Source organism: Puntigrus tetrazona, chromosome 14, assembly GCF_018831695.1.
Source record: "Puntigrus tetrazona isolate hp1 chromosome 14, ASM1883169v1, whole genome shotgun sequence".
Classification (NCBI taxonomy): domain Eukaryota; kingdom Metazoa; phylum Chordata; class Actinopteri; order Cypriniformes; family Cyprinidae; genus Puntigrus; species Puntigrus tetrazona.
Window position 1 is genome coordinate 7009952 of NC_056712.1, and position 19044 is coordinate 7028995.

The 19044-nt window shown below is 36.0% G+C and overlaps 1 protein-coding gene across 2 annotated transcripts; it reads right to left on the bottom strand.

Moving 5' to 3' along the window:
• Positions 1–1744: 1744 nt before the first annotated feature.
• On the bottom strand, positions 1745–18376 carry slc34a1a (solute carrier family 34 member 1a). Of its 2 annotated transcripts, none has more exons than XM_043256434.1 (13): positions 18246–18376; positions 15740–15790; positions 14810–14941; positions 14498–14641; positions 13345–13488; positions 10822–10933; positions 9793–9988; positions 9561–9656; positions 8307–8427; positions 7441–7608; positions 6806–6922; positions 4906–5030; positions 1745–4299 (listed from the first exon to the last, which is right to left on the bottom strand). In XM_043256434.1, exons 2-13 carry the CDS (start codon positions 15780–15782, stop codon positions 3721–3723), a joined length of 1977 nt encoding a protein of 658 aa, XP_043112369.1. In that variant the 5' UTR covers positions 15783–15790; positions 18246–18376; the 3' UTR covers positions 1745–3720. The 2 variants fall into 2 exon arrangements, with proteins under 2 accessions (XP_043112369.1, XP_043112370.1); XM_043256435.1 differs by having other exon boundaries at positions 1746–4299; positions 14867–14941.
• Between the last annotated feature and the right edge of the window lie 668 nt (positions 18377–19044).

Below are 19044 nucleotides of genomic sequence, written 5' to 3' on the forward strand. Positions count from 1 at the left end.
TTTCTATGTGTTGTTCCCAAGAAAAGCCCTTTAACATTTGGTTTGAATAAGCTCTTTGACTCCCCGACTTAAGACATAGAAGACCAATTGTTCAGAGCCCATGGTCACAGATTAAGGCTGAATGTGGATTCAACTATAATTTTTCATCAAAAATGTTTGAGTTGGATTTGCGTCCTAAGAACTGACCCATGGATATTTAAAGGAAAAATTCACCCAAAAATGAAAATTAGCTGAAAAGGTACTAACCCCAGTCCATTTTCCATTATCGGGCCGAATGGTTCTAAGAACTGCCAGTCACGGTTCCAGTTGTTTTTCCATGTGAGGCTGGGACGGCGCAGCATGATTACAGACCGTTCTCGGCCAGGAATTCTCTGCACGTGCTAAACCGTGCGTCAGTCAGGATCTGTCACTTGTCTGCTACCTAGCTGCTAGTTTCTCTGTAGCTTGCTAAGCGTGCTATTTTGAGCAGTGTAAACTGCTAAAGTAAAGTAAAATCTAAAGAAATTTCTGATCCGTCATTTACACCTCATTTCATATGTAACCATTTGTGTTACCATAGCGACGACTGACGCAGTCGAATTGAATCCGCTATCAGTCCCGCAGTGGAAAACAAAACTGTTACTGTACTGGCCGGCTCGGATTGGCGCGGAATGAAATGGTTCTTGAAACAGTTTGGCCCGATAGTACAAAGATCAAGATCTAGAAAAGTTTGTTTGCATTGGTGCCATGCCATCAGAATAAGAGTCCAAACAGACACTACAAACATTACAATAAGAAACAAATACACCATTAAGGTGTATTAACTTTCAACCGTTGCTTGATTGTGAGTACTTTATATTGTTGCTTTCTCCATTGAAAAAGTCATCTTGTCCGATTCAGGAGGGAAATATGCACAGATCAAGCACTGTGTACAAGAAAAACAGCTATGTGGGTGGATTTCGATGTGAAAGGGCTTTTGGATGGGCTTTTTCCACTGGAGGACAATAATTTTATCCGTTGTTTGGACTCTGATGGCACCAATTAAGGATCCATTGGTGAGAAAATTATGTAATGCTAAAATTCAATATTTTGGCAATGAAGAAAAAAACTCATCTACACCTTAAATGGCCTGAGGATGAGTAAATTTTCAACTATGTTTTTATGTGAACTATTCCTTAAAATGCAGGTTACCTAAGCTTCATGCCTCATATTTTTACAATAAAGTTATTTAACTGACTGTTCTTTTAGATTTTTAAACACCCAACTATTAACTGCAGTATCAGCAAAGGAGGTCTATGACACCGAGTGCCATCCGGTAGCATTCCCATTCATCATTCATCTCAGTAGCAGTCTATGTGTGTTTGTGTTCGTTTCTGTGAGTCAATGTGCCTATAAAAGCATCTGAAATGTCATCTCCACAGTCCCCAGATAATTAGCGTTCAGTCTGTCACACCAACCCTAGCATGAGGTGCTACCTGGGAATTTACGTCACTATCTGATTTTCAGAATGGAGCTTCTGCTGAATACTGCACAATGCACATATACCTCATATCGCATTTAAAAAATAGTATGACAAAAAAATAATGTATTGTACAACAAAAGTACCCTGCTGGAGCCAACATCTATAACAATTTAAAGCTGGATTATGGGTCTGAGCTGGTCTCTTGGATGATTTAAATTGGTTTTGGGGAGACACTTTGTTATATTGTCAAATAAATGATGAACATTTACACCACAAATGTGCTTGTATATATTTAAAATGATCATGTCCGTTCTTAAACATTTTTTCTATAATATTGCGTTTTTGGCTGTATGAAGAAGTATTCAATACATTCTTAGTGTTTATCATTGGATAAATCAAATTATTGGATAAATCAAAACACTTTTCTAGAGCTAAGTATGTGCTTTAAAATTACATTTAATACAAAACACTGGAGATGGGTTTAATACTTAATTGAAACTATTTTCCAATAATACTCTCCATTTTAACATTGACATCCTGCAACGAAATTAAAAAGCAAACTATTTGTTTATTTAATGCTGGAATGGCCCTAAGTTATTATGTTGGTGCCATACAGATCCCATCTGTCGATGCAGACTTTCAAACTGCTTATTCAGCGAGATTTACATAGTGCTGCAGATAATAAACATTCATGCATGACTGCAGGACAAAACAACAAGACCTTCACCCAGATTCTTCAGAGACACAATGGCCTTGAGCTGAAGCTTCATTTAATTCTCTTAACCTATTGTGAAAATGTTATTGTGAGTACAATTAGACTAATTTTCTCAAAAAGTGCATTTAGAATTTGAATAAGCACCAGATGTAAAACTGAGCATCTGTTCCAAAACCTAGTGATCTACATTAAATTTTGAAGAAACAAATGTTTCTTGAGCAGCAGAATGATTTCTGAAGTATTAACAGGAAGAAGAAATATTTCACAATATTACTGTTTTTATCAAATAAATGCAGCATTTAAATCTGGATATATACAGTGCATTCAGAAAGTATTCAGACCCTCTTCACTGTTTTGTTATGTTGCAGTCTGATACAATTTTTTTTTCTCTCTCATTGATCTACACTCCTTACCTCATAATGATAAAGTGAAAACAGAATTTTAGAAATGTCTGTAAATTTATTGAAAAACTGAAATATCACATTTACATACGTATTCAGCGTAAGTATTTTCCAACAACACTTGAAATCAAGCTCAGGTGCCATTTCACTTGATCATTGCTGTGATTGTTTCTACACATTGACTGGAGTCCACCTGTGGTAAATGAAATTGATTGGACATGATTCGGAAACGTATACACACCTCTCCACAAAAGGCCTCACAGCTGACAATGCATATCAGAGTGAGAACGAAAAGAACTGCATGCAGAGCTCAGAGACAAGATTGTATCGAGGCACAGATCTGGGAAAGGCTACAAAACATTTCTGCTGCGCTGAAGGTTCCCAAGAGCACAGTGGCTTTTCATAAACCTCAAACATATTTTATAAACATTTGGCACAACTAGGAATCTTTCAAGAGCTGGTCGCCTAGCAAAAAGGAACAACTGATGAAGAAGGGCCTTGTCTAGAAACTGATGATGATTCTAGTTGAGCTCCGTGATCATATGCAGATGGGAGAAACCTACATGACAAACATCACTCAACACGCCACAGATCTGGGCTTAACGGCGGTGTAGCCAAACTCAATCCTCTCTTCATTGAAGACGCATGAAAACACACTTGGAATCTGCAAAACAGCACCTAAAGGACCCTCAGACAGCTTGGTCCGTCGTACCCAAAAATACTTGAACCTGTAATTTCTGTCATAGGTGCTTCAACTAAATACTAAATAAAGGGTCTGAATACTTATGTAAATGTGATGTTTAAGTTATTAAACAATTGTAGTATTAGGCTGGAACATAAAATTTGGGGGGACAAAAACAAAGGGGATCTGAATACTTTTTGAATGCACTGTAAACTCTAAGTATAAAAAAATGTAATTACATCGGCCTGCCATCTTGGACAGATTTGTTCTTGAGCTTGTTGCAGTGCATTATGAGCTTGGCTTCTACATGAATGAATATGCTGTCTTACAATTGGGCCAAAACATTATCTTAGATGGAGCATTCACGCATATGCTGCCTTAAAATGCTTTCTACATAGACAGCTCACTAGGTTTAGGAATAGAGAATTATATGAAAAAGGCTATTTAAACCATAATGGTTTATTTTGGAAAGAATACGAATCTACAATGGCGTGCTGTTACATCTTTCTAGTCCTCTAAGTCTAAACACTCTGGGCTCTGAGGAAATCTCTTCAGGTAGGGACAGGGCAGGGTTGTCATACCACTGTTCACTTTGTTTCTTTGACTCTGGCTTGATGTTTGTTGTGTCTGGAGTCACTACGAGCACATCTGGGTCATTAAGTCGAGCCGGGCTGCAGCACAGCGCCGTTGTTTTGGTGATGAGCTTGTCTAGCGGTTTGAGAGAGTGCATCCACTGCGGGAGAAAGTCCCAGCTGCGCAGAGTCTTCGGCAGGTGCGTGGGACTGTGGGACTGCATCAGGTTGACCAGGAGGACGAAGATGGTGAGCGCGGCGAACGGCGCACCGACGCCGACCATGGCCTGCCACCCGGCCAGAGAGATGCCGAACACGAGGCAAGGCAGCAGCAGAAAACACGCCAGAAGGTAGAGCACAGCGAACCAGCGGTACTTGGCAGTGCGTTCGCCAAGCGCAGACGCCATACGGATGGGCAGACGAGTGATCGGGACCGGATACCACAGTAAAATCCCAAAAATATTGAAGTAGAAATGGCACAAGGCAATCTGGAGGGAATATGAAAGTACAAGAATAAAGCAAACTAGACTGTTCGCTTATGAGTGCGGGGGCTTAAGATAGCTTGGATCTGTTTTTTAATATTCAGTACGTTTTGTAAGATTTTTAAGTATAAATATTTAATATAAAAAAGTGCCCATAAGAAGAAAACATTTCATCCAATATATACCATTTTGTTTTTTTCAAGTTGAAGTATTTTGATTTAAGTATGTTTAGATCTGTGCAGTGGAAAACGTATTTAATAGTGGTAATAGTACAAGTAATAGTACACCTCTCTTCAACATGCTGAACAGTTTTAGTTATTCATGACATGATTCATAAACAAATGATGCAGAACGAGTTAAGCTCCGAGTTTAATGCTTGCGTTTAGGGATCTGAACAAACCCCAAATCTTCAGTATGACTAAGCAAGCACCACTAAAACTGCATAAACAAATGCCTAAATGAAGAAAAGTGCTATGCGTCCAGAAGATACATTTTCTTCATCATCCAGTTGGAAAGAAAGCAGATTTGCCCTGAATTTTCGATAAAGTGTAATCATTTTAGAATACTGACATTTCCACTGAGTGCTCCGTAACGGCTGTGTCATTGTTGTACCTGGCATGCAGCAGGAAGCTTCTCTCTGGGGCTGGCGAGAGCTGCGAGGATGGCCGTGGTGGTCGTGCCAATGTTAGAACCCAAGGTCAAAGGATACGCTCTGTTGAGACTTATCACACCGATGCCTGCAGGAGACAGACACGAACAGACAGGAGTCAAAAGCAATGTCATGAAGCATGTATGTAACTGTCTTTGGATTTGAGAACCAAGACAGTTTGAATCTAGATATTTGAAACCATCTCACAAAACAGATGACAGTGTATCAGCTGTTTGTGAATTTCATAGTTACTAATAATTAAGTCCAACTATGAAGTCCCGATTCAGAATTGGGAAACTGGATTCCATAGTTGGTGAGATTGTGACAAATGAATATTTTCTAATGTGTGTTTTATGCTCACTAAGACTAAGACTAAATACAATAGTGTATTACTGCCACCTATCTCTCAACTGGACCATTGGCATTCCTAATTGAGATTGATGAGAGTGTGTCAGTGGTCCATTTGAGAGATAGGTGGCAGTAATGATCTTATAAGTCTGCTATCTGCTTTAAAGCAAGAAGAAGACATATTGGCTGTTGTGAAAATGCTCAGGACAGTCCAACATTGCGGTTGATCAACATAACTATATAAATACTGTTCAGTTTTTTTTGCGCAGACCGATCGATTTGTGTCTTTAGACCTCAACGTATCATCACAAGCTGAAGGGTTTAATCAGTTTTGTGTATGTTTGTTTGTTTTTACTCTCAAAGCTCCCATTGACTGCCATTATATGACTGACAGACCCTTGAACAGCGTTTTAATCCAACACTTTGTTTTAGATGAATGACACTGATGTACAAGCACCAAACATTGACTCTAAGCCTAAACTGTATTAAAAATGTATTGACTGTCACTTTTGTTTCCAAATAAAAATATAAAATTCTTAAATACTGTATATACACACTCAATGGCGCAATGTCTATGCAGCAGGAAAATGTAAACAAAAAAAAAACAAACAAACATGTACATATTTAATAGGTCACAGTGTTTCTGTCCCTTTGTGAACGCTCATGATCTTTTAACTCTTATTCTGCTATTATTATGTCCAGTGACACTCCAGTCACTCTCTTTAATAAATTATGATCTCCATGGTAACTGTAATTTCAAAGACAAAGAGAGATCCCCATTGGTTGAAAAGTTAATAATTATCGTAATCATGCGGCAGCTGATGAATCATTTCCATATAATGGGTGTAAATTAATGATGAAATAATTGAAGGGGAAAGCACCATCATTTTGCCTGATTTCACAGAGGTGCAGTTAATATTTAATTTGAGCCAACACCACTATTAGCTACTAGTTCACGCTCACATTTGCCCTACATTTGAAGAAAAGTGTACCTCAAAAAATTAAAGTTTAATTATGACTGCTAATTATTTGTGTTCATTAATTTACAGCGAAACAAAACAGCTGAATTGTCACATGGTTTTGTAAGCATCTAAAATGCAACGCACCATGCGAACAGGAACTTTTGTACTTGGGAGTTATTGCAAAAGTTTTCTAGCGTCTATTTAAGTGTTTGCTCATCAAAGCATGAAAACACAGTCCCCCGGACGGATTCTCACAGCCATCTCAAACTTCATTGCAGTGATGCAGGTCTATAGTTTTACCTAAAAATGCAATTCTGCTGGCTTTTGTTTAGTTAACTGTTGCACGCTCATTTTTTACATCCCTGACCTAAAGTATGAACACATAAAAAGCATTTTTGGACTCGGGTGGATGCATTATTAATGTGTTTCTGAGCAATCTTGTGCTGCTGCCCGCTGGTCGTCTTATTCATGTGATGTCAACAATGAGCTTTTGTTGGGTCGGGTCATTTCTAATACTACAATCTGCTGAAGAAGCCATTCGTTAGAGATGCACCTATGAGTGGAGTCATAGCCGAGGTGAACACAGAGCTGCTCTGGATGATAAAGGTCATTCCTGCTCCCATCAACATGGCCAGATATCCTGACAGCCAGCCGAGAGGGTACGGGAAATCTATACAGAGTTTAAATAGACACAGAAGAGACAGCTATTGATGTACAGTAAGCTTGTGAAACCTGTAGTATATGTCAAAACAGTGTTGTGATTTTTAGTATCAGTAATCCAGTATTCAGTGTCACATGATCCTTCAGGAATCTTTCAGTAATAGAAAGACCCAAAGATCAGCATGCATCCGAAATAAAAGGCTTTTTAACATTACACTATTCCATTCAGAAACCTGGATCCTGAAGACCTGAAAAACTCTACTTATCCGTTTTGAATAATAATACATGTTTTTTGAGCAGCAAAGCTATAGAATATTAGAATATTAAAATGATTTCTGAAGAACCATGTGACTGGAATAATGATGCAAAAAAATCCAGCTTTAAAATGTATTGAAATAGCTATTTTTTTTTATTGTAAAACAAATTTCTATTTGACTGTTTTTGTTGTACATCGTATCAAATAAATTCAGGCTTGGTGAACACAAAAAAACAACAACATGAAAAAACTCCCTCCTTCTTCCTGCTCACCCGTGTTGATGACCCCTTCGATGACCTTTGCAACTTGACCTTTGAGCAGAGAGTTCAGCACTTTGACGATGAGCAGCAGGCAGGTGCACAGCACCATCAGAGAGCTGGCTAACAGAATGAGCCCCACCGCCAGGTCCGACAAACCCGAGTCCACAAACAGATGCCGGCCTGAGGAAAGCAGACGGAGGAGCAAGAGGGAAAGATGAAGACAATATACAGGCATTAATGGACACACATGCATTCAAATGAATGGGAAAAAAGCACAAAAGCAACCAAGAGATAAGTGGTTGATGATTGATGACTCAACAGCAAATCTAAATGATATATAATGGGTTTTTTTCTGTGCATAAATTAGAAAATGTAAAATTTTTATAAAGTACATAAAATACCGATACACACCAAAACAAATTATAAATAGAAATTAAAACATGTAATACAAATACAAATATATATATTATATATATATATATATATATATATATATATATATATATATATATATATATATATATATATATATATATATATATATATATATATATATATATATATATATATATATATATATATATATATATATATATATATATATATATATATATATATATTCACAAATATATATATATATATATATATATATATATATATATATATATAATATATATATTATATATAAAAACAGATAAATAAAAATAAGTAATATAACGAAAAAAAGTACAAAATAAATACTTAATACAAAATAAAAATAAATACAAATTAATTAAACTCTAAATAGAAATAAATTGCTATACTAAATACAGTACACACACACAAAAAAATATAATATTTAAGAAAAATGTCACATTTCAGATTCAAATGCCGCTCACATTTCTCTGTGTTGATCTGCGAGCTGATATTCTGTGTGATCCAGGTCAGATTACTGTCCTTCCCACAATGCAGTTCAGTGGAGCAGTTTTTTACAGCAGCTGCTGTCACATTCACTGAGGACTGGAGAGGGAGAAAGAGGAATATTAACCTGAAAACTATACGGCAGAACAGAAAAGACTAGGTATTTTCTTGTGAAATATCTCTGGTTGGAATGGATAAACACGAGAAGGTGACACACAGTCTTGTAAACTTTGACAAAATAGTGTGGAGAGGATGACTGACAGCAGATCATCTGGAGAGGAGATGTGTTTTCTCAATAGTGTGTAAGTGGCTGAAGATCCAATCCAAACACAACTTGACCAGAAAAACTTTACTCATGAAGCATTGTAAAGACTACGAAATTCAGTCTAGTGCAAAATGGAACTCACAAAACCTGAAAAAATCTGATATTTCATCACAGTTATTTCAACATGTTAACCACCCAAATTCCCACAGCTATTTGCGAAAAATTATGAAGCATTTAAAAACTTGTATTCGATGCTGATTTATTGAACACAAAATGAATGTTGTAATCTAACAGTAGGAATACATTTAAATAAAACAAAACAAGTAAACCATTTTAGTACTTTATGGTAATGAGAATTTGAATTTTAAAAATCTTTTTTTTGTTTGTTTGTTTTTTTATATATATATATACATTTTTATGAGAAATGAGAAAATTTTAGAATTTAATAGGCTTTATTTTGATGCAAAACATTTCTATTTTTGCACTTTTAGTTATAATTTGTTATATTATTATATAATTTATTTATAAAAACATCTCTACTCTTGGTTTGTTTTTTTATCATATTTTTACAGAATTTGTTTTTTTATGTTTTTTATTATTTTGTGTTAAAACATTTGTCTTTTTTTTATATATATATATATATATATATATATATATATATATATATATATATATATATATATATATATATGTACTCTGTATAATTTACATTAATTTTAGTAGTAGTAGTGAAACATTTATTTTGTCGCTTTCATTTTTTACTTCTTTTTCTAATATTATTAATAGTAGTATTTGTTTGTTTGGTTGTTCATTCAATTGTTCATTCATCCATTAATTTATTCATGCAAGCTAAAATAAAACTAAATTTCATCATCTTTTTCTTCATGTTAATGAGAAGATGTATAGGTAAAAGTTCAGGTAAATTCATGAGATGTGCAGAAAAATGTTTGTGTCAGGAGAAAGTTACCACAAAGCTGCTGGACTTGCACCAGACTTTCACGAGGCTGTGATTCCTCATGGACTCATCGCCCAGAGCGATGCCCGTTATTACTGATTTATCCAGCTAGAAGAGTGAGACGTCACTGTCAATATCACACTGTCTGAGTCACTGTGGGCTAGTACTGTAACTAAATATTCTGGATATCTCAACACTCAAGGAAACATGAGTCAGTCTAAAAATAAACTGCACACACACTCACTTGTATGATAAGTTTAGTGAAGGGTTCGGTGAGCGTCTTCAGCAGTTCAGGAGCTTCTTCTCCGCTGTGCAGCTGAAAGCTGCTGACAGTGACTCTGGCCAAATAACTCACCAGACCAGACGCCACCTCCACCGGCAGCAAAACCAGCACCGACAGCCAGTTAAAACAGTCATGGATCGTCGCCCCTGCGAACGCTCTAGAGAAAAAGACAGTACAGGCCTGTCAGAAAACACAAATACACATGACTAGAGAAAAAAAACAGTACAGGCCTGTCAGAAAAAATAATAATAATTACATACATAAAAAGCAAATAAAATATAAAAATAAAATGAATAAAATACTAAAAGAAGGAATAAGAAATTAAAAAATAATAATGAGAAGGAATAAGCCAGAAGGTTAGTGATTTTTTTATTATTATTATTTTTAAAGGTAATAATAAATAAATAGAAAATTAAATGAAGAAATACAAATAGATATATATTAAATAAAAAAATCTTAATCAAGATGCATTACCTTAGAAGCTAAATTACACAATATAAAAAGACCAGTTTTCAGAAAAAAAACTTATAATGCCTTTATTCTTAAAAAAAAAAAAATCTGTCAATGGAGTGAGAAAAATAAAACTCATTTTCCTTTGAAGCTTATTTGCCTGACCCCAACGGATTTGACTTGTTTTAAGTATATAATCACTTCATTTTAATGTCTTTTTTTCCGAAAAATGGTACTTCATACCTTAAGTAATGTTGCTAGGTGACGATTTTAATGAAAGGTATTGCATTTTGATAACAGATTAGCAAGACAATTTGTTTTCTTAGGAATAACATGCACTTATAAATTATTCACAGTAAGACCCAGAACATGCGTAAATGGGGACCATTTTGATTTTATTCCTTCTTAAAGAAATCAATTCAGCCAAAATTACGTACGCATTTGTAAATGAACTCACGGACACTTTAAGTGATCAGAAAGGCTGCGTGGCAGTTTGATTAATCAGCGACGATAACGGCGATGGTGAAAATCATCAGGTACCGTTTAAACTCGTTCCTCTCTCCTGCCTGCATCAGGGCGACGATGGTGTTGGTGACGGAAGTGCCGATGTTGGAGCCCATAATGACGGGGACGGCAGACTTCACCTCAAGCACTACACGCACATAAATCAAACAGATCTTAAAGCATGAGCAATACCGATGTGTGCACGCTTTATCAAACACCACTAAATATTTTCCATCTCTTCTGTTCAGTGACGGCAGACACCTCGTCATTTCTTTCTCATTTGTTTCCTCTTAAATCAGGTGAGCATTAGAGTCAAGTCAAATTTCCATTCAGACAGTATGAATGGGTAGTTTAGCGTCAGTAACCGAAGTAATTACCGCCCCTTACGCCGCCGTGGTTTGCTGCTGGAGTGAAACAGGACTCGTGTTTTAACTGAAGGCCTACAGAGCATTGTGTGAACGGACACACACCCACTCCTGACATCCATCAGCTTCAATTCATTCACTCAGAGAAAAGCCAAGCCACATTCAAAGAGCTTTGTGTCACTCAAGGCTGATCTCTTCAAAGCATTTCAAAAGATCTAGATTTGATTGCTTTGGGTTCAGAAACTCACCTGCCCCTCTTACAGCGCGGTCTCCGTTTACTACATTCACACTCATGGGGTGGGGTTCAAAGGTCAAGGCGACTAGTAAAATTGCACTTATTTTGCAGTTTTGTCATTTAAATAACAGTTCACCCGAAAATTGTGCTGAGACCGTACTTGCTCTCAGGCCGACCGAGCTACAGCTGAGTTTGATTCTTCACCGAAACCGATTTGGAGAATTTTAGCGCTGCATCATTTACTCGCCAATGGATCTGAATGGGTGCCGTCAGAATGAGAGTCAAAACAGCTGATAAAAACATCACAATAATCCACACCACTCCAGTCAATCAATTCATGTCTTGTGGAGTGTTTATAGGAAACAAATCCGTCTTTAAAGGAAAAGTTCACCCAACATTGAAGCACCCTCACCCTCAAGTAGCCTGGTTCTTCAAAATACCTTCCTTGGCATTCAGAAAAACAAAGAACTTTCTACAGGATTGGAAATACTTGAGGGTGAGCGGGTAAATGACGGAATTTGAATTTTTCCGTGAACTGCTCCTTTAAGATGTTTAGTCTTTAAACCATTGCTTCTGCTAAAAATATGATTCCATATCCAATAACAACACTTCCGTCCCCCATCACAGATTAATTCACTGGCATATTTGTTTAGAACTCTTTTGGGTTTTTGACCGTAAATGGTGCTTGATCTCTCTTAGACAAGTTTTTCATAAAAAGTAAAATTGTGGAAGCAATGATTTGGCGTCACGTGCTTTTTCGCACGTGATCTCAGACTTTCGGACCCCGCGGTAGCATCTATATATTAAAACCCTTCGTTGAGTCAAACACAAGCTCATTAACCCAAGCAAAACTCCCTCATTAAATTGCCGCATCTGTTGTGATCACATCTGAACTCTGATGTTTCGTTGGAATGGGCTCCGACAGTCGCACTTCACAAGCTTCTCGGACTTTGAGGCCACAAGCTAATTAGCTCATCCGTGAGAGACGCCACTTGATTAAAGCAGGAACAACATCTAGAGATGAGGATTTCTGGAAATAATGTAGAATAAAAAGGACACGTTTGCGTCATCCAGGGCCAAGTTTCGCAAAAAAAAGTATGTGGAGTCACAACGGCTTTTACAGATGATCGCTGTGAATAAAGCCACGAGTCGCAGCTGTTTTGTTAACAGAGAGCTTAAAAGAAACTGTCATGAAACTTCATAAAAATTTCATGATGGTTTGAATCAGATAAAAAGTGGCTAACGTCAAAAGGCTTTTAAAATAAGCCGGCTTCAAAGTCAAGGTGCCAAGATACTTTTATGGCATTTGAACGCAGGTTTTTTTTTTTATGTCTGTATGTACAAGTATATAAAACAATATCTTATTTAGGAAGACTGGCTAAACCTAATTTTTGCCTTTAAACGATCGGAAAAAATTTAAAGTATGTATATTTATATCTGGTTAAAATATGTACGTGTGCAGGAAAATGCATGTTATGAACCACAAAAAATGTAGTAAAAACAATAATATTTTAACATATTATTATAATTTAAAGCAACTTCTTTCTATTTAAATATATATTTAAAATGTAATTTATTCCTGTGATGCAAAGTTCAATTTTCAGCATCATTACTCCATTCTTTAGCGATCTTTCAGAAATGAACATGTTAATTTGCAGCTCAAGAACAATTTCTTATTATAAATGTTGAATAATGTTGTTTTATAAGCCGTAACATTTTTGCATGATTCTTTGATGAATAGAAAGTCCAAAAAGTCAGCATTTATTTTAAACGAATTTTTTGCATTATTAATGTCTTTACTGTCCCTTTTGATCAATTGAATGCATAATGAATAACAGTTATAATTTCTCAAAAGATGTTGAATAGTGCTCTTCAATTAATGAAATGAGCTGACAGCCATAATGAAAAGACATTAATCTGAGGTTGGTTTAGTTTAGAAATACGACTTGTGTTTCTTACATCCAGATGAGACCAAGCTGACTATAATGGATGTGGAGGTACTGGAGCTCTGGACCAGAACCGTGACCAGAATCCCCACCATGAGTCCTGCTACAGGGTTGGATAGGATGGCATTGTCCTGGAAAATGTCTCCAGCCACTTTGCCTGAAAAAACATTTAAAACATTTAATTTATTTCTGAACATTCTGTCATCATTTGCTCATCCTCGTGCACTGTAACTGAACACAAAACTTTACACACAGTCAAAGTGTTGAGACAGATATGGTTGATTGTTTTGAGTTATTTTTTTTCCCATCTACCGTCATTCACTGTCAATTTGATGCACGTTCTTCAGAATAAATCTTTTGTGTTCCACAGAAAAAAAACATTCAAACAGGTTTGATAAGGAACGACAACAGAATAGCGTGAGGTGAAATGAACCTTTACCGGCGCATTGTGGTTTGTTTTTGTACAGATGACATGCTCCGCAGAGCTGCATGCTGAAACTAATCATGCAAATCCATGTCTTCCTTGTCATAAACATACATTTAGAATTGATTAACTAAATCTTAATACCTAACCGATGATAGCAGCCTTGAGAACACAGCATTTCTTCACTTCTCAAACAACCAACTTCACAGAGAAACGGGCGATATTTATGAGATGACATTTAAAAAATTCTAAAATCACATTTGACCCCAAAATAAAACAAGAAGAAGAAGAAAATGGGAATTCCTCTGGGAAATGTGCTTAATTGCCATACCCTTTAAAGCAGGTAAATATGCATACTGTGTATTATATATTCAATTAAATAAAAAGGCACTTTAAAGACTTTTTAATCTTTAAATTATTTACATTTTTATCTATTATATCTTCATCACATCAGGGAAAAGTAAAATTAAAAAATGATCAGAAAAAAAATGTTTGCATATTTATGTATAATATTCAAAAGTTTGGAGTTTGTAATTTTTTTAGTATTGTATGAAAAAAAAAAAAAACTGAGACGTCTGTCTGAGAAATATGCTTAATTGTCATGACAATAAAGTGTGAAAGCATAAATGAATGCATTTGAAAAATGTAAGTAAACCAAGTAAAATGCCAAAGTGTTAGAAGAACAGATGTGCTTAAAAGATGCAGAAAGTGGAGTAAAGTTCAGTTGAGGATGAATAATTACCTCCAGCGAGTTGGAAAGCAGAGCTTAGGATGTCCAGCGAGCACACAAACCCGTAGAGCAAGAGCAAGAGGACAGGAAACCTCAGTAAGCTGATGAACGGTGAAGACATTTCTCCACGTCTGTCCTCGCTGGTCTTTGTGGGCACTGGCAGAGAAGAAAAAACCCTTTTAGTTACAGTCTAATACATTTTCATCCACACAATGTTCCTGTCTCCAAGTTGTCGATGTGTATGTTTCACATTGTTACTTTGCAGAGTTCAAAATAAGCATTCTGGAATGCAAAAGCCTAAAAAGTCGTTTGACTTAGACACACAATGGACTTTGGGAAGCTGTCCTGCTTCCCAGGGTTTGGATGAAGGACGCTCAATACCGTTGGAGGTCTGGTCATGGCAGCCGCTCGTCAGGTCCAGAACTGTGCTAGTTTTTCTGGGGTCGTGACCCCTCGCTGGGTCAGAGAGAAGAAATTTACAAATTATGCCTTGTTCTATATGATTCAAACACTTCAACGCATTTATTATTTCGTTATAAAACCCTTGACAGTGCTTATGCTGTTTTGTTTAAAACAAATGCCACTTTATCTCATTTTTGGTAATAATGAAAAACATGGTGATATTTTAAGCGTCCAAATACTTGCTCTTAACATGCTCTAAACATGTGATATGTATGTATACCCATAAGGAAATATAATACATAACACATTATATACACACACACACACATAATAATGTCCATATGAGGACTTTTACATTGTATTATATGTAGCAAACATATTTGTCAACAACATACATTTTATAGAACTTCAATATATCAAGAAATACACAAAATATCTGTATGTTTATTTGTGGTTATGTCTATTAGGTATACTTACATTGGTCAAATTTTTAATGCATTTCATATGTTTTTACTTTATATTGCAATATAATATATAGAAATAGGTCTATATTAGGCTACATTTGGGGTCAATAAAGACTTTTTGGAAAAAACAATATTTTTTTAAAGAAATGTTCACAATGGCTGAATTTATTAAAAATTCAGCAAAAAAAGGAATTGAAATTAATTACTGAAATTTAACAGTGTTCTATTTTTAATATAAAATGCAATTCATTACTGTGAATTTTCCACATCATTACACTTCAGTCTTTAGTATGACATGACCCTTCAGAAATCATTCTTGAAATGCTGATTTGATGTTGAATAAACATAATCACAGTTGTTTTTTTTAACTCTACAGATGACACCTTACCAGTGAACTCTGCGGTGGTGATTCTGATTGGCCGTGAGGACATGTTGCAGTCTGTGTAGAGATCACAGATATTTCAAGACCATTTCCGTTTGTCGCACATTGATCTCCAACTAAAGCGTTCGGGTTTTTTTCCCCCCATTTAAAGGTTACAGTCACCACACAGATGATTTGCATATTTAAATGCACATGCAAATGATAAGTCATCTGCAGCATACAGATTTCCAGCCACCTTAGGATGAATGCAACCTACATCATAAAATGTTCGTTTTGGGTGAACTACTTTAGTGTTGATTCAAACACCATCAAAATGAATAGCCTGCTGTCGTTTCAGATCCATTATTGCCTACTTAATGTATTTCTTATTCGACGATCTTTCAAATAAGCGAATGCCTGTCAAGATAGTGAAGATGACAAGGCGTTCTCGGGCCCTCACGGCCGCGTCTCCCATATGAATGCCTCCACAGCCATCAGCTTTGTTTCACAGGTGCTCCGTTTTAATAACAGGTAAATGTGTTTTTTTTTTTTTTTTTTTTTATGTCAAGGTTACTGTCAAACACTCAGCCTGTCTGGAAAGCGCTCTCACAGGACCACATACTAATGCGTCTCTGAAAGCAGGAGCTCTTGAATGTCAGAGCAATTAAAGTGAATGACAGCTTATGTTCTCGTGCGGCGGACGCGACGTCGCCACGGGTGCCGCTTATTCCGTTCGTGGCTCTCTGAGGAGGAACGCGCGTTCAGTCTGGGTTTTGGTTAAAGCGAAGGCTTGGAAGTTTTATAAACCATCTTCTGTCGTGTAAAGCGAACGGATTCGGTTTCGTTTTTGCGCGGCTCCGAGAGGACGCCTTTGATCGGGTAAATTACGAGCAAAATGGCGGACCGCAACAAAATCTTTCACGCACGTTTGTTATTTACCCATCCCTCAAGTAGTTCCAAGCCTGTATGAAAGCCTGAAAGTCATATTATAATACTGCAATTGACTTTGGCGTGTATATGCTATGCACATGTTTGGCGTGCATATGATAAGCATCTACCCCAACAACAATTATACTATCTATAGCGAAGCATATGCACGCCAAAGTGCATTTTTGCGTATAATACCACGAGTTTTGGTTTTTATTTGGCACGATACGCACTTTCGTGAGATGTAAACATTTTATACGTTTTCTGAATCAGGATAGGTATTGCTTAAAACAAAAACACACGTCTGGCAAAAAGAAATATCGTTTTCTCTCTTTCATCACTTGCATAATTTCACGTTAGATTTTATCAGTTCTCACTTTTAAGTTCTAAACGTTTGCTATTATTTCACATTTTTCCAAAAAATTTAACATTTTGTGTCAATTTCAGAACAAATTGGTCTGAACTCTGTACTCGACAAACCCAAAACAGCTTTACTTCAGCTAAAGCATATTGTAGCCCATTTGAATTTCCCTGCCCGATAAACCAAAGCCTAAACACAGCTACACTCCACACATTTGCAGCAAACACATGACAAACTCAAAGACACCGTTTCATTCTCAGCCGCGGCACTGAAACAGCTCTGCATTCGGAGCCTGTGCTCTCACACTGACCTGCTTTTGTATAAATGGAGCCGCACATAGTATTAAAATCTCACCCTTATCAGCACAAGAGCACAGCAAGCGACAAAATCACAAGACGGCTTGTGCAATGCCATTCTGAGCACTGGACCGGACTCTCCATTGTGACCCTGAGAGCCAAATATGGTTTTATTGAATGCAAGCCTGCCACAACACTGCATGAACTCAATCAGAAATACGTGCACAGAACAACAAGAGTCCTGAGAGTGCTTTCTTTAAAATAAATGTCACTTTTTTGTTATCTAATGCAATGCCATCAAGACATTTAAAGTGTTCAAATGTGTTTTAGGGTCACTATATATACACACAAAAAAAAAAACATGTCAAAAACTGTTATTTCACTCAAAAATTGATGATAAATATGACTATTACAAAGAAGCGACAGGTAAAAAATGTATTAAATGTAAAATTAGTAAAAAAAAATTGTATTTCTTGTAAAACTTGTAAATACTTCAATAAACTGTTTTATTTCTAACTTATATTTTAATATAGGTTTTCTCTTTTTAATAACATAATAATAACAATCCATAGTGTATTGTAGTGAATAATTTTTGTTATATTATTTATTTTTATATTCTTTACAATTTTTTTAGTTTTGTCATCTCTTGCATCATTTTATTTTAGTTATAGAACATCAGGTTTAATAAAAATGAGAAATCAGTCAAATAAATAGCCTAAAATACGCTTTTTTTGTTTCGTTTTCTTCACTCTTATGGCTTCAGACTGAGGTGCCATAGTGCTTACCTAAACAATGATCTTTTTATGAAATAAAAAACAGTGTACAGTACAGAAGACACAGTGAGGGTTCAATAAGATTTACAGAGTCTGACTAATACATAAAAGAAGCAGTAGGTGATTGTTCACTAGTAACACTGACAGATTAATATAAAGGTCACATTTAATCATACCTTTTAGGGGTCCGGATTTGATTCCGAAGTGGTTGATGAGGCTCTTAAATTGACAGTCCGCACTGTAAAAGGAGGTTTATATGGGAATCCCTGTCATGAGGTGTCAATAATGACCTTCTCTGACTAATTAACTCATGGGTCCTCAGAGTTCAGTCAAACCAGCGAAGACCCACATGCAGGATCAGCGATGCATAAACCGCTGTGTTAATAAACCACATAAACATTCTTATTAGTCAGATGAACGGTTCTAAAGATTTTATAAGAAAATCTTAAAATCGATCCGTTTCCTCAGACTTTGGATTCTCTTTACTGTAAAATCATGACATCTTGTGGTGAGATGCCACATAGTTGGTGCATTATTAAACTAAATTTAAATAGAAATGTTGCCTCAACAATTAACTGAAATAAGTTTCACACTTTCAGAGGGTTTTTTGTTTGTTTTTATGGTAGTTAACCATATACATTTTTGTTTTTGAAAGATTTAATTGAAAAGTGAAACATTTATATATATATATATATATATATATATATATATATATATATATATATCATTCGTTCTACTTCAAAATAGTTTGGTTCAATGTGAATTCAGGGTGAAATTTCTTAGTGAATGTTTCTCCACTAAATGTTTTTCAAAATATGATAATTCTGGTGAACTCGCTTTAAAATCTCTTTTCATCTTCCTGAAAAGGTCACTTGGTAAACAGTAACATTTTCTAGTTTATCTGACTTCCTCGATCTTGTCAACGCAGGTGAACTTTTGAGACTCTGCCAGCTGGCATTAATGCCATTACCTCTG